The 16745-nt window shown below is 39.2% G+C and overlaps 1 protein-coding gene across 1 annotated transcript in view; it reads right to left on the reverse strand.

Annotated features, from left to right (window-relative positions):
* LOC149028471 (Leucine-rich repeat protein kinase family protein) overlaps positions 1-16401 on the reverse strand; it is a 28886-nt gene extending 12485 nt beyond the window's left edge. Inside the window, exons 1-10 of the mRNA XM_089136969.1 lie at positions 16001-16401; positions 15372-15899; positions 13262-13526; positions 10520-10673; positions 9686-10424; positions 9172-9595; positions 8899-9080; positions 3035-3194; positions 2361-2585; positions 1874-2224 (exon numbers count right to left, since the gene is read on the reverse strand). Of these exons, the coding sequence (XP_088993095.1) occupies positions 1874-2224; positions 2361-2585; positions 3035-3194; positions 8899-9080; positions 9172-9595; positions 9686-10424; positions 10520-10673; positions 13262-13526; positions 15372-15874 (3003 nt within the window). The 5' untranslated portion in view covers positions 15875-15899; positions 16001-16401. The remainder of the gene's footprint in view (positions 1-1873; positions 2225-2360; positions 2586-3034; positions 3195-8898; positions 9081-9171; positions 9596-9685; positions 10425-10519; positions 10674-13261; positions 13527-15371; positions 15900-16000) is intronic.
* Between the last annotated feature and the right edge of the window lie 344 nt (positions 16402-16745).

Raw genomic sequence — 16745 nt, forward strand, 5'->3', positions numbered from 1 at the left:
TTTAGATTAGACAAGAGTCTAATTTGATAAGTAGAAGGTTTCCACCAGTTAAGGGAATCCTAGAGTTAATCAGAGTCCTTTGTTTCAGGCTATAAAAGGCCACATCATTGTAATTTGTTTTCAGTTTTGATTATTAATTAAATTGTTGAGTAAGGACCAGGGTCTCCTTTGTGTTTGAAATTCTTCTGTTCATCATCATCTTCTTCAACTACAGAAGCTTCAAGAGATCATCAAAGCATTCCAGCGCTCAGTCCTGTCTCCTCACACCTCCCCAAGTACGTAGAAGCCCCCACCCCCTACCGTAACCCTTCCCCACCCCATCCACAAGTCTCCACACCCCTTTCCCTTCTGTTCGCAAGTCTCCCTGCCCCATCCCTTCTGTTTCAGACCTGAATACCCCCCCTCCTAATACCATCGCACAGACCTGCTGGTCTTTCCCCTTCAACCCTACAGCCCCTACCCTTCTCCCCTTGAGTAACCGAAACCTCTCCCTGCTCCCTTCTTCCCTACGGCACCTACTCCCAGCCCCTTTAGGGTTTAGTAATTCCCAGCCCAAAACCCTACATTCTACCCTTGTTAGAGTGGCCCTAGCCTGCTGATTCAAGTCCTACCTCCTGTCCCTCCAAAACAGCCTTAGGTCTGGATTTTGAGAAAACCTGCACTTCACCTTCTTCAGAGAGAAGATGCAGAACCTTTTTGAAAATTTCCAGAAATCTGTAAATCATCTCTAAATCCATTCCGACCTTTCTACAGTAGTTCTGTACTACAGAATATCATCCACAGTGCCTTCACCCAGCAGAACCAGCAACCCCAAGTCATCTTCCAACCCAAACCGAAACACTCAGCCAGTCCTAAATGGTCTAGGATTTTATTTCTCAAGTCTGAAATTTAACTCCTAAATAAATTCAGATCGGAAACTTCAATTTCAGCATACCTGAACAGTATTAGAAACCCTACAAAACCCTCTACTATTTCTGAAAACTCCTGGGTAAACCCTAAGCCTAGGGAATTCCCAATCTACCCTTTAGCCCTAGACCTGGTTTACATCAAGCTCAAATTGCCTGTTCAAGTTCCTGCTGTTGCACATGCTGATTTCAAGTATTGAACCATGGAGCACACTCTGCAAGCATCATTTTTCTCTTCACATTTCAAAATCTGATCATCAATTGGTGACTGGTTTGTCTGAGTTTAATTTTTAAACCCTAAATTCATCACAGAACAAATTGGTCATCAAAACAGGCCCTAATTTGGATGGAAAGCTCTCCTCCCTCCACAAGAAAACTGATCCAAGTTTAGCACCCTTGTGGACAATTAGAAATCCTAGATTTCTCAATCATCTCCTTTTCAAAACTAAGAAACCTAACCCAACTTGCAGCCAATGCACCACTAAACCCATATGTATCCTCCACCAATGGACTTCCTAACATCAACCCAACCTGAACTGACCATTAAACCCTAAGTCCTACCAAACCCTTATCCTAATTTGACCAACCTCACCTATCTGACCTTGCCAAACTTACTAGTTTTGATCAGATACTGGCTGTTGGATTCTAGTTGGATCCCTTCCAATCTAGAACTACATTAAGCGGCCCATTGTTGTCACATAGCAGAATATTCCTCGTACAAAATTTGCCAGCAAAGTGGTTAAAAGTGTCACCCTTTTTACCGCGGCCAAATATAGAACAGAGAAGGGCAGATAAATAATGGAGAGATGGTAAAGATAAAACTAACTGCAATGCCCACGGATACCAGCTAACTTGATCAGGAAAGGAAATACAGAACAATTTCTTCATATAAATTTGTCTTAGCATTTACAGCGAAATAGTTTCAAACAGGAAAGATCTACTTAACAATCACAGAAGAATCAACTTACAAGCCCATATTTCTTCTGGCTATGCATTCCCCGCAGCACCTCTGGAGCCATCCACCGAGGAGTTCCAACACAAATACCAGGAGCAGGTATTCCAACATGAGCAATACAGCATGTGTGAGAGACTGAACGAAGGGGAACTGCTCTGTCAAAGTCACATAGTTTGACAACTGGAGAACCATCACTTCTTTTTCTATCCAAATCAATCAAAATATTTTCACTTTTAATGTCTCGATGAATGATGTGTTTGTCATGCAACTCTGTTAATGCACAGGCAATATCTTTAGCAACAATCAATGCCAACTCAACTGCAACATGCTTCTGACCATCTCGTGAAAGCTTCTGTATGTAACTCTGTTTTAAAAACAGCAAGAACAAATATCAAGGCATAAACCGAAGACAAAATGAAATTTTCCTTCTTTATTTTTTTTTTGGGTTGGCCGGGGGGCCGGGGGTGGGGGGAATCAAGTAATTTGAGTAGCCAAATAACCTTTAAGGAACCGCCCTTTATGTACTCCATCACAATTGTAGACTGTAATAAACGGCACTCCTTATTTTTCTCTGATGGTGGAACCCACTTAGAAGACATTTGATGTCCAAAAATTTCTACTATGCAGGGGTGTCTCTTTAAAGCAGCTAATATTCTTACTTCTCCCAGACAAGTGTACTCAAAGTTCCTCATTTCATCCATTGAGTCGACACATTTGGAACGCACCTATGGAATCAGATGGCAAATAGAGTGAGAGATCATACGATTTCAGACCAATATAAATTGGTTAAAGGTGCAGCATTAAGGAAGTTTAGGCCATCAAATCAGAAATAAAACGAGAAAGTTTATAAAAGAATTGAAAAATCAACCAACAATGGAACAACTAGACAATATCAGTTTTGAAAACTTAACTTCCCAGTGTTAACCATATTCTGGCATATGTCAAACATTTTTTTTTTTTTTTTTTTTGGGGGGGGGGGGGGGGGGGGGGAAACGAACGCTTAGAGAAATGAAATCCATAATACAACAGTACAGATAAAAAAAAAAGAATGAACTGACACCGTTCAAAAAGAAAGGGAAAAACCACCGACTGTAATACATCAATAGAATAAGCACAGAAATTTCCTAATGAACATACAGTAAAGATTCTTGGCCATAAAAAAATGAACCCTGACCTTTGCTGCAGCTTCAACGGAACCAAATTTGCACCGAACTAGAGAACTTGATGCTGTCTGTTCAATTTCATCACATGCTGAAAGAGAAGGAAAAGAATAGATCGAGCTGGGCATGTTTCCATTCTTCACAGGAACAAGAATCCGGCTCAAAGGAATATACCTGAATTTAAGCGTTGAAGTTTAATTCACTTGCACACGATGTGTGTGTGTGTGTATATATATATATATAAAAACAAAAAATTAAGTGTTCAAATTCAGTTTATCTATGAACCAGAGAATCTAGAAAACCTAAAATGCAGATAGCATAAGAAGATAAATAGAATTGACCAGGTGATCATGCATGTACAGTTCCTTTCACTTAAGCAAATACACAGACTGTAATAGTCAATATTATTAAATTTGAAATCCGAAGAACTTTACACGTGTAGGGCCTTATTTATAGCTTTATAATTGTATTCCTACTTGTGCTTGAAAGGGTTCCCGAGCCGTGGACGAGTGCAGGTAAAGAAGCTAGTCCATAAGCGTAGGATTAGATTGGCATCTCGGAACATAGGATCTCTAACTGGTAAGAGCTTAGAATTGATAGATGTTATGAGGAGAAGAAGGATTAATGTAGCTTGCATTCAAGAGACTAGATGGAGGGGTAAAAAAGCCAAAGAGTTGGATGACTTTAAACTTTGGTATACTGGGGATAAAACAAATAAAAATGGAGTGGGTATAATAGTGGATAAAGATTTAAAAAATGATGTGGTGGATGTTAAAAGAGTGGGTGATAGGATTATTACTATCAAGCTTGTAATGGAGAAAGAGTTCGTAAATATAATTTGTGCATATGCACCTCAAGTAGGACTAGATGAAAGTCTAAAGCTAGAATTTTGGGAAAATATGGGTGGATTACTGCAAGGAATTCGTCAAGGAAAAAAAATAATCATAGGAGGTGATTTAAATGGACATATTGGAAAGATCAAAGAGGATATGAGAGTGAGTGTTCATGGAGGTTATGGTTTTGGAGAAAGGAATGACGAGGGGATTTCAATTTTGGATTTTGCTACTGCTTTTGATCTATCTATTATAAATACTTACTTCAAAAAGAGAGATGAACATTTAATTACTTTCAAAAGTGGACAGCATAGAAGCCAAATAGATTTCTTCCTAACTAGAAGGACTGATAGATTGTTGTGCAAGGATTGCAAGGTGATACCGGGGGAAAGCTTAACTGCACAACATAGACTTGTGGTCTTGGATATGTGCTTAGTCCCAAGAACACATAAAAGGTCCAAGGTAAACTATCCCAGAATAAGATGGTGGAATTTGAAAGGAGAGTACTCTAAATCCTTCGTTAATGAAGTAGTCAAACAAGAAAAATGGGATTTTAAAGGGGATACCAACGCAATGTGGAATGAGATGGCTATGTGTATTAATAAGGTGGCTAAAGATGTTCTAGGTGAATCAAAAGGAAAGATCCATTCTTATAGAGAGACGTGGTGGTGGGATAGTGAGGTTCAAGCTGCCATTAGGAATAAAAAAGCTAGTTTTAAGACATGGCAAAGAACTAAGGATGTTGAGGATCTTCAAAGGTATAGGTTAGATAGAAATGAAGCTAAGAAAATTGCGGGAAAAGCAAGGGAAAGGAAGTATGAAGAGTTATACAATAAGTTGGGCACAAAGGAAGGGGAAAAATCTATTTATAAGATAGCTAAGATGAGGGATAGGAAGAGTAAAGATCTTGACCATGTTAGATGTATTAAAAATAGAGATGGTAAAGTATTAGTTTGTGAGGAGGATATTAAGAAAAGATGGGAAACCTATTTCTCTAGTTTACTAAATGAGCATTCTTCAAGCACTTATGTTTCGAACGATTACACTTTTCACCAAGGCACTGGTGTCCGAACTTATATACGTAGAATTTCGATGTCCGAAGTAAAAGAAGCTTTAAGGAGGATGAAACTCGGCAAGACACAAGGTCCTGATGAAATCCCAATTGAAGTATGGAAGAGCTTAGGAACCCATGGACTAGTTTGGTTGACTAAGTTGTTTAATAAGATTATGAGCACAGGGAAAATGCCAGATGATTGGAGGAGAAGTGTTGTGGTTCCAATTTACAAAAATAAAGGAGATATTCAAAGTTGTAATAACTATAGAGGCATTAAATTGATGAGCCATACGATGAAATTATGGGAGAGAATAATTGAAACACGGTTGAGACACTTAACTACAGTTACGGAGAACCAATTTGGGTTTATGCCGAGAAGATCTACAACGGAGGCTATTTACTTAATTAGGAGACTTATGGAAAGGTATAGAGAATGTAGGAAAGACCTTCATATGGTATTTATTGACCTAGAAAAAGCTCATGATAGAGTCCCTAGAGCGTTAATTTGGCAAGTACTAGAGAAAAGAAGTGTTGCAAGTAAATATGTAGATATAATTAAGGATATGTATGATGGTTTGGTGACTAGTGTTAGAACAATGGGGGGACAAAGTAATGAATTCCCGATAACAGTTGGGCTACATCAAGGGTCAACTTTAAGCCCATATCTATTTGCACTGGTAATGGATGAATTAACCAAAGACATTCAAGATGAGGTCCCCTGGTGTATGCTTTTTACGGATGATATTGTGTTGATTGATGAGACCCAAGTGGGGATTAATACCAAATTAGAATCATGAAGAGTAGCTTTGGAATCAAAAGGCTTTAAACTTAGTAGATCGAAGACAGAATATCTAGTTTGTAACTTTAGTCATGATCGGGCAGATGATGAAGTGGTGATACTTGACGATAAAGAGATTCCTCAAAGTGATTGTTTTAGGTACCTAGGTTCAATCATAAGTAAAAGAGGTGATTTAGAAGATGAGGTTTCCCAAAGAATTAAAATAGGGTGGATGAAGTGGAGAGGTGCATCCGGGGTCTTATGTGATCGGTGTATTCCATTAAAGCTTAAAGGAAAATTTTATAGGACCGTTGTCCGACCGGCTATGATGTACGGTGCAGAGTGTTGGGCTGTTAAAAAGAATCATATAGATAAACTCAGTGTAGCAGAAATGAGGATGCTAAGATGGATGAGTGGCAAAACTAGGATGGATAAGATAAGAAACGATCATATTAGAGTTGGTCTGGGAGTTGCTCCCATAAGTGATAAGCTTAGAGAAAGTCGTTTGAGGTGGCACGGCCACGTTCAACGGAGACCTATAAATGCTCCTGTTCGGAGAAGTGATATAGTCCATATTGAAGGAACTAGAAGAGCTAGGGGTAGACCTAAGATAACCTTAGGAGAAGTGGTGAGAAAGGATATGTATAGCTTAGGCCTTGTATCTAGCATGGCCTTGAACAGAACCGATTGGAGGGCAAGAATCCATGTAGCCGACCCCATTTAGTTGGGAAAAGGCTTATTGTTGTTGTTGTTGTTGTTGTTGTGCTTGAAATACTAAAGCGAACTGAAATAGGATACTGACAACATGGACTAATAACAGGGACTAATTAGGTACATGTACCAGCCCTGATAAGGGATAATAAATTGATGTAAATGACTCTTAATAAATCTGACTTAAGTTAAACAAGATAAAATACTTACTTTTGTAGTTATCCTAGATACTAAACTTACAGGCCCATAGAATTGGCCCATCACAACATAAAAATACGAAACAAATGCCCAAACCCCATATCTATCAACCTAAAGTTGATTTCACGCGAAAATAAGGCAATACGGAGCCGGATTTGCATGAATTAGTTTTATTTATTTAATACTTATTATTTCAGTATGAGTCAATATGAGCTAGAGTTAGAATTTGATTTGCAATTTATTTTCAGTTTTGTAGTCCAATTAGGATATGTGTTATTTTTATCTTCAACCACAAGCTTGTAGATGTGAAACCCAATTTTAGGATAGGGCTCTGGATGGTTTCCCTAAAATTAAGGGTTGCCCAGGATTTTCCAACAATCAAATGAATAGTATTTCTAAATTTGGGTTTGAATAATTAGGTTAACACACAAATATGGGAAGGTTAGGGTTTTAACAAAACCTAAGATGGGATGGTTTGTTTGGTAGTAGGGTATCCATATGGGATGTAACAAAATAGTGGGTGATGGGTAATACCATTAAATAAAGAAGGGAATGGGTTTAACAAAATTATATGGGATGGAAGGGGATTAAGTTAGAGGCTTAACAAAGTCTTTATGGGTAGAATTTTTGAAAAGAAAACAAGAACTTTTCTACTTTTCTATCTCTTCCTTGCTCTTCCTCTTCCTCTTCCTTCCTTTTCTTCTTCTTTCCTTTCTTTCCTTTCTTTCTTCTTTTCTTTTCTCTCTTCTTTTCTTCCTTTCTTTCTTTCTTTCTTTCTTTCTTTCTTTTTCTGTTTTTCTTCTTTTCTGTTTGCTGGTTATGCCGCAAGGAAGAAGAGATAGAGAGGAAGGGCCAAGAGGGTTGGAGAGGGGAGAGGGGTGTCATAGGATAGGGGAGGGGATAGGGGAGGGGCTAGGGAGGGCATATGGGGTGGGAGAAGTGGCAGGGGTGTCATGGGACTTAGGGAAAGCTGCTGCCAGGGTATGGCAGCAAGGGGATGGGGAATTAGGGTCTACAGGAACAGGGGAGGGGCTGCAGATGTTGGGCAGAACGGGGGAGGGCTTGCGGGAGCTAGGGAAGGTGAGGGAGGAGCCGGGGGGATGCTGTGAGCGAAGAAGAGTTCTAGACAGAGTAGATTGCTGATCTTTGAAGATGCTTTCTGAAATTGGACATGGCCCCCTCAAATAGGAACCATGGTCCTCAACTTCAATATTCTTAATAAAAAAAATCAGACTTAAGCAATACAAAGAAAGAGTAGGCTATTTATAGTCTACCAAGAGACTCTAATTCTAATGGGGTTTCTTTTATAGATTAGGATCCCCCTTAAAATTAATCTCAAATATCCAAAATAATAATTAAAGATCTAATGGGATCTCCTTGAAAATAGATTCCCCCTAGGACTTAAATACTAAAGGAACTCTTATTGTAAATAAAGATTAATAAAAGCCTATCTTTAAAGAAGAATCCCAAAGACTTAAGAACACATTTTAACTGAAACTGGACTCTTAACTGACTAGGACTCTTCGGAAAAATAAAATCATCAACTAATGATGGCTGGACTGACCAAAATACCCCTCTAATAGGTTCGGCAGCCGTAAGTAGGCCACTTTGGAATGGCCATGGGTCCCACTCCAGGGTTTTGGCCAAGGGGAGATTTTTGGTTCACATCATTGTAACCCAGCAATAATCAGTGAATTCAATTGAAATCTGAGTTTTCTATATTAGCGTCTGTGCTTATACAATATCTTTCCCTTTCTCCCTGCAATTTTTCCTTCCCTCTACAGGCCCACCATCATACTGATTATGCTTCATCCAACTGGTAGATCTTGGTGAGTTTCGAGCATGTCAGTCTACCTAACATAACCTTAACCTTCCTTTGATATAAGCCACTGACCTGACCTGCAGATAGCTTTTTTTTTTCAGCTACTATTCTGATCAAGTGCAGTTGTTCCACAAAATCTAGACATTGGAATGGGTTGATCTTCAAGTATGATGTTCTATCCGTTGATAATTATTATGGTCTGTTGACATGTAGAAAATATACCGTTATAGACATTTTCAGTCCTTTGCCAACACTCTAGGATCCAACAGCTGAATATTCATCCTACTTGAGGGATTGAAGAACACCATTAGTTATTTACATCTAACCAAAGTTTAGGGATTTCTGAGGAGTTTAACCTGCTCGTTGTGAGATATATGATTCTGCTCTGTGTAGGATTCTAAGCATTGCATTTATTCCATCATACATCATACCCCATTCTAAAATGCAGACAAAAAAGAAAGGGGAATAACAAAGAAATGGACCTGCAAAAATATTCTGTGTCGGTCTCTTCTCTTATATCAGTTGGATGGCAAGCATCAACAACCATCCTCACCCATGAATCACCTCTTCTGACAAGAATGATGTTCCAGGCATGTGGCATAAAATCTAGGTAACCTCTCACAAGCTCACAAGGAACTGGAGGCTCCACCCTATCACATAAATACTGCACATTTTATAACTGATTAGCATAGAGTGGTCAAAATTAGCAATTTTATAACTCAAAAATCAGAAAGACAATCCCAATAAAATATCACCTTCATAAGCACTGCTCTATGCCTACAGACACCAAATCGCAGAGTGCCTATAGGGATAATGTTGGACTTGCGGGCTTCCTTGATAGACCGTAATGATTTCTCACACAAATCAACGAAGTCAGATTCGTTTCCCGAAATCTGTTTAATGGATTTCCCATCATGATCACTGTTCCCAGTTGCACAAGTACATACAAAAGGCTTTTGATAATTTGATCCAGCCGCAGCTTTCCTTGCCCTTTCAACACTACCATGTCTATCATTACCGCCAAAACAACCAGAAACATATAAAGCAAGCACAGATGCAACCTGCAGATTATCAATAGAGAATTCTTCACTTTCTTCCACTGAACCAGTGGACAGCTTCAAGCTAGACAACAGTGCCTGGGCAGACAATGCAATTGCATCTAACTCCTCATCTCTTTCTCTGGACCAGAACACAGACGAATTACTATTATAAAAAACCACTATGCTACAAAATTATAATTAAGCAGACGTGCTATGAACATGAACAGACCTGTCCACAAGGATTACTTCACGTGAGTCACGGCACAAACTCTCATAACTCTGAAGTGACATGAAAGGGCGATCCCTCCCTGCATCATAAAAGCCATCAGGTATTCGGTCATCAATGCTACAGAATGATTCTGTACTATACTTGCACGATATATTTGTGGCATCCCTGACTGGTCTCCTAGACTTGCTTGGTTTGGGATTGTCAAGATTTCCATCTGAATGCCTTTTTGACTTTGGGCAATATTTAGATCCTTCTATTGATGATGATTCTTCTTGCTCATTGATTCCATCTAGTGAACCAACCAAGGATGTATTTTTTCCCCGATTTTCATGTTTGCACCCTTTACAAATGTCAACATGATCGAAGGACAGGCATGAGCAGCTTTCACCAGTGTGTGTGCTACTTGAGCCAATTTTCTCATCTATGTAAGATTCAGCTTGCTCAGAAATCCTATCAATGTTATCATCATCAGTGTCCTTGACAATGTCTGCAGTCTCAGTAACAGTATCAGAAGCAAGCTCAATAGGTTTGCATGGTGTGCCTTTTGTGGCCATGTGCATATTCATAGTTTCATCGTGATCTTTAGTTCTCCACTTCCTACTGCTATTTAAACGCTCTTGGCGGGCTCTCTGCTGCAGATGATCACGCCGTTTCCACCCCTTTCTCATTCTCCTTGCTGGTGAGCATCTAATGTTTGATGAAGCATCACTCAACATACCCGATGATGCATTAGGAGAACCTAATATATAAATTTATAATAATCTAAAGTGAGTTCCACACACAATATAAAGTAACACCAATAAAAAAATCAGAGAAGATCTCCATGTGACACACCATTGGAAGGATTGCCCTCAGGCTTCTGTTCATCGAAAACATCCACCTCGACTGAAGAACTGATAAATTCATCATTGGATGCATCTCCACCATTTCGCTCCAGATTGCATTGTATCCATGATGGAATTTGACAGCAATAGAGAAACTTATTGTACTTGAACATAATAAAGAATTAAGTCACAGAAAAATATGTTAGGCTCAGAGGGCTTGTGCATGAATACCAAGTGAGTATAAAAGTCAAAGAATATCAAATCATTAATCATTTGGAGAATCCCCCCCCCCTGGAGGGGCAGTATATATTTTGTTTCACAAATCAAAGTGCACATCCAAACAAAACACAACAACTAAATCAGATACAAAGTTGACAACGTGCTGCAGTTCCACCACTTAGTTGGCGTATTTTCCTTTGGAATCAACCTCTGGTTGATAGATCTGGGTGTTGAGATTATATTTAGTACATTTATGTAGTCATAGGCCTGCAGCAGACTCAGAGGTATCCACCTTCCTAAGAACCAGAGAACAGGAAAGACTCCATGGGACCCCATTTCCCCAAAACCTTCTCTCCTCAGCCAGGCTTCACGGAAACATCCTTTCCACACCTCTAAACAGAATGATTTGGAAGGCAAAATAAACATAGCCCCTTGTTATCCTCTCTTCTTGGCTAGTAAAGGTGGCCCTTGGAGCCTATTCTATGGGTCCAAAGTTTATTGTGTGGGCTATGCACAAAAATAGGTGAATTAACTAGTTTAATTGGTCCAATTATGTGAACTCTGCCCAATCATAAGTTATACAGGCAGAATAATCATTTCTTATGTTTTATTTCAGTTTTTCCTAGTTTAAGTCAAGTAGTTCCTATTTTGAATTAGTTCCTAATTTCAAGTTAGAGTCCAGCTTAGAGTCCAAACCACATATTATGTATAAATAGACCCCTCCAGCTGAGAAAGTGAGAGGTTAGATTTGAAAATTGAATAGAAAGCTTCTCTTCAAGTAATTCCTCGTGTCTTTGTTAGTATCAATCAATTAAAAATTGAAGATCCAAGGCTAAGAAAGGTTTTAAAGATGAAGACAAACCTAGACACCAACTGACGTAGCCTCAGGGGGATGAGGGTTAATAAACCAAGTATCCTTGATGAACAGCAAGCAAATTAAGGTTTACAAAACCCTGCAGTCAGGGATTATACACTGATTAGGGATTTTAGGGTTTGTAGGGGGGTTTGTGCTAAGTTTGGTTAGGGTTTATGGGCTTAGGGTTATTGAAATGCAAATCTGAACTTTGCTGTTTTGGTTTCAGACTTTTTTGGTCCTATATGAGTTGGTTCCCATAAAAGATCTTAGAAGAAGTAGCCCTCATTCAATTAGGGCTGCATGACAACGATAATGGCAATGTATGTTTATAGGATTAAAATCCGTCCACCCAAATCACTAACAATGTAATGGCATAACTTAAACAATCTTGCAAGAAGCTATGCCCCTAAGGATCGCCTCCGTATTTTCGACCTCAACACCACTCATTTGTTTACTCCTACATTAGAGCAAAGGGTAAAATGGTGAACAAGAGACAACTCGGGATTAGGAGCTCAAGTTGGAGTCATTCTATGGGTTTAGTTTCCTTCTTATAGTTTAGACTTGCTCCTTACCCTCCTATTTCTACTTCATTATCAACATGAAGCATACTTTGGTCCACAGCTCTCTCTTCTCTATGATTTTCTTTTACATCCATCAGTTGAGGTCAGAAGAAAGTTGGTGAGAGTACAGAACTCTATTAATTCTGAAATATGATTGCAAAAAAATCGGCAGAATACCTTTAAAAGAAGGGCAAAGGACAGTCTAGGCACCCAATGTTTGACAAATTATATGTTGAGTACCCAAGGTTTCACATACTGTGTTTTGAATACCTAAAGCAAGTTACAGCCAACCCAAATACTAACTTCTTTTTTTTCTTTTTCTAATTTACATTTATAAATTCTAAATGTTGTTTTTAATTTTTATAAAGAGAGAGAGAGAGAGAGAGAGAAAAAAAAAAAAAAACTCATGGAACCCACATCATCGTAGTCCTCTTGTTCTTCTTCTTCCCCCAGCAACACCAACCCCGCTTGCAACCTAGCCCCACCACCATGCCTGAATGACTTGTTTAGGGCATTCACAAACCCTGGCGGTGGCATGCCAAAAGGAAGAGGATGAGGATCCTCTCCCACTACCCGACCAGTCAAAACTCCCCCCAACCTCAACTAGCAGGGTGTAAATGACAGCCTTGCCCCTGCCTATGGGTCCCCAGTGTGTAGGATGTTGGGAGGACAGGAAGTTGGAAATTTCCAGATCTGTATGAAGAAGGGGAAATTGCAAGGGAAAAGGGAAAAATATCCCACAACACACTCACAGAGAAAACTCAGATTTCAATTCAATTCACTCTATATATTGCTGGGTTACAAGCATTATTTAAAGGAGAATTGACATATGTCCTAGTTGGACTATATGAAACTAAAAACCTCTGCTACTGCAGGATTTGCAACCCAACAGAAAACCCCAGGCCTAATGAGAACTCAGGAACAAAAAGAAAAAGAATGTATGGGATACATTTTGAAGCAAGAGAAATTCATAGTTGGAGCAAATTATATGATCTACAGAATAAGACACGCTGAAAAGCTAACAATTCAACATAAGTGCTTAGAAGAATGAACATACACTGAAACCAAATTGCCTAACCAAAAATAAAACAATTTTTATCTCCGTGTTAAAAAATACCTGAAGATTTAATTTCTGGAGCACGTGCATCACACCGAGGTTGAGAGACCCCAAAGATGTGAGTCGATTATATGACAGGTCCAAATTTTCAAGGTTGGGAAGAGAGGACAACATGGAAGGCATCTCAACGAGCTTATTATGGGAAACTCTCAATGACTTCAGGGAATTCAGTGAAGCGACCTCATTCGGCAATTTTTTAAGCTTATTGAATGAAAGGTCTAATAACTCTAGTTTACTAAGGCAGCCGATTTCGGGAGGAAGATATCTGCAGAAAGGATATACAATGAATTAGCACCAAAGATATCTCCACTTACTACCTAAACAAGGCTAGGAGGATAACATTCAAAAAGAACTCAAGAAAATCATATTCCACAGAATATGGGTCAACAACAATAAACTAATAAGGCATCAGCATTCAGAACAACAATAAACTAACCAAGAATAACAGAATTTGGGTCAAATATCAAATATGATTTGATTGTACTGAGCAAATGAGATATATGCCAGGACTAACATTTAGGGTTCCTTAAAAACAAAAAAATGAGTAATAAACTAAATATTAGTTCCAGAATTAATGGTCGAAAGAATTAAAGTAGGCAGCTGAAAAAACAAGAACAGGCATAATTATGCCTATCTTGCACCAATCATTTGGAACTTTGAGAACAATGCGAAGTTAGAAAATTAGGTGGAGCTCCAAACGCAAATCTGAACTCTGAAGCCTATTGCGTTCTCATGTAACCAAACAAAATCTATCTGTTAAGTCATTTGAGCATTCTCACCCTGAATTCAGATAATTCAACACACGTATAAATGAATAAGCATAGCAACTGAATGTTATGTCAAGAACAATAGCCACAACCAAATCACTGAAGCCTATTTCTTTCTCATGTAATCAAACAAAAGCTATCGGTTAAATCATTTGAGCATTCTCGTCACGAATTTAAACAAGCATAGCAACTGAATGTTATGCCAAGAGCAAGAGCCATAACCAAATCATGCCAATGTTTACACTCATTGCTCGCATGTTCCAGCATCTAATGCCTCTCAACAACAGCTGAAGTCAGCTACCCTGATTTTAAGCAAGTTATTTGATTAGCCATCTTAACTTTCTATTCCTAGCCTCTTACCTGTAAGGCATCCATGAGGTCACAATGTTACTAAAGAATAAAAGGCAACTGTTTTGTCAAATGCTGAGAAACAAAGGTGCCCATCAAAAAGAAAAGTGGAAACCAACCTCAACAGAAAACTGAAGAGTAATGACAGCAAGTGATTGAGTTCAGTAGTTCCTCCTATCAAATTATTGACTCTAGAGATATGGTAATATGGAGAAAACAAAACAAAATTGTTTGAAGCACCGACAGAACCAGAAGCGCCCCTTGTTTCAAAGGGAGGAAGACGGGTTATTCACATTTAATTTGATGGTTAGAGGCGAATTGAAAGCTAAGGAGTGGTAATTCAAAATATCCCCCGGGGAAGAATAGATATGTCTCCTAAGTTACCCGTAATGTGGAAGTATCGACGTAATTTCATAGAGTCGTTCAGTCTAAATGCTACATGAAGAACATAAGCCAGATGATGGAACAGGGAGACCTAGATGTAGAAGATCATAACATGAGATTCTTTGGATAATTCTCCTACCCCAAGTACATGAACGATTAATAGCTAAATTCAAATACATGGGAGCTACATGAACCCAAAAGCTGTTACAATGTATTGGATGCAATTGCTGCTGCTCAACTCATTAACACCTCACATCATTTCTTGCCACAGCAACACAGGTACCTTCGCCAATCAAACAGCTATTTAGCACCACCACTTCGCACATGAGTCCTCACTGGTGCACTCGCTAGTTTTCATAACACGGCAAAACCAAATCAACCGTTTCCATCTAGTCACCTACCCGTGCTAACTGTCACCTTCACAATAACAACATACAAAAACAACAAGCCTTGTCCCAACTAAATACTAACTGTCACCTTCATCTCAACTACACCCTAATTTTAAGCAAGTTACCACCTTTTCTTAACATTTCATTCGTAACGACGTGTGTATGTGACTTAAAAAATAAAAGGTAAATACTTTATTGAGATAAACAGAGGAAGATGCCTACCGAATAGAGAAGTGGCAAACAGAAAGCCTTGTCAAGGACGTGAGGCTCCCGAACTCGCTCAATATAGGAAAAGCCGAAGGCCTCGGAGGAATTTTCCAAAGCTCGAGCTCTTTCAAAGCTGTCAACTTGTGCAGAGGTACACCTGACAAGCTGGGAGATGATATCTTCAGTTGCAAGCATTCCAGCTCAACCAAATTACCAGTCTCCGATGGAAACAGATTTATCTCATTCGCAAAGAATTTCAGGGTCTTCAACTGCTTGAGTTCTCCCAAGGACTGAGGAATTAAATTGAACACGTTTCTGTACAAGTATAACCCCTTAATTGGATTGTTGGAGCGATCCAAAAGAGAAACTTCCCACGCTTTCCCCGAAACGTCGAGAACAGGCTCGTCGTCCAAAAAAACCCCGTCCTTACCTTTCTCTGAATCTTCCTCTGCTTCTCTGCCTTCATTTGACCGCTCACCATGGCTAGAAACATTTTGATTGTTCTCAGAATCGTGCATTGCATCGATGCAATCGATAGAAAACCTAAAACCACATAATAGAGATAGAATAAATTACAAAACTCTGGAGAAACGAGGACGAGAGCTATGGAAGAGTCAGCAAAAAGGGACAGCAAGGAAACGAACCTTCCTCTTCCTCTTCTCCCAAATTAGGGTTTAACTTAGGGTTTCAGAGTAATAAGGTTCTACAGAAACTAAGCAATAATAAGGTTAGGGTTTAAAAGCCTCGGGAGTAATCAATTGAAGGAAAGAGAGATAAAAAGATCATAAGAGAAAATGAATTATTTGTAAGAGAGTTGCAGAGCGGGAAGAGAAGCAAAGTCCGCCACTGCAACTTTGGCATGTTCTGCAGGAACAGAGAAGAAAATAATGAATCGAAGAACAGAAGAGAAGTAGATCAAGAAAACGCCAACGAAAATTGAGGAGACATAAAAAGAGACCGGGAAGTCGGGCACCAATTCTTGTGGTTTTGTGGGAATTTTGAAGCAGTAAACTGAGCGCCTGAGCGGAAATGAAATCATGAAAGGGAAAGGTTTAGGCAAACTTTAAAGTATGAGCTTTGCACTATGATTTTACCAAACTAACCTTGACAGGATAGAAAGCAGATAGAGGCGTAGTGTAAATTTGGTGATTCGTTTAGAAAGGGGGAAAGAAGGAAAGAAAAAAAAAATCATTTGGTGATCCGCGAAATCCAAGGATAATGCCATCCTCGGCTCGCTGCGTCTCATTACGTACGGTTACGATCTGTCCACCTTATGATCATGGGCCCCATTGAGAGACATAGATCCTAGCCACGCGTTACATTATTTGCGCGTGAAGCTTCAATTATCTTGTCTTGGTCGGTGATGGTATAAGTATAACAAGCTAACGT

Source organism: Hakea prostrata, chromosome 1, assembly GCF_041222555.1.
Source record: "Hakea prostrata isolate BN-2017 chromosome 1, UWA_Hpros_2, whole genome shotgun sequence".
NCBI classification, from domain to species: domain Eukaryota; kingdom Viridiplantae; phylum Streptophyta; class Magnoliopsida; order Proteales; family Proteaceae; genus Hakea; species Hakea prostrata.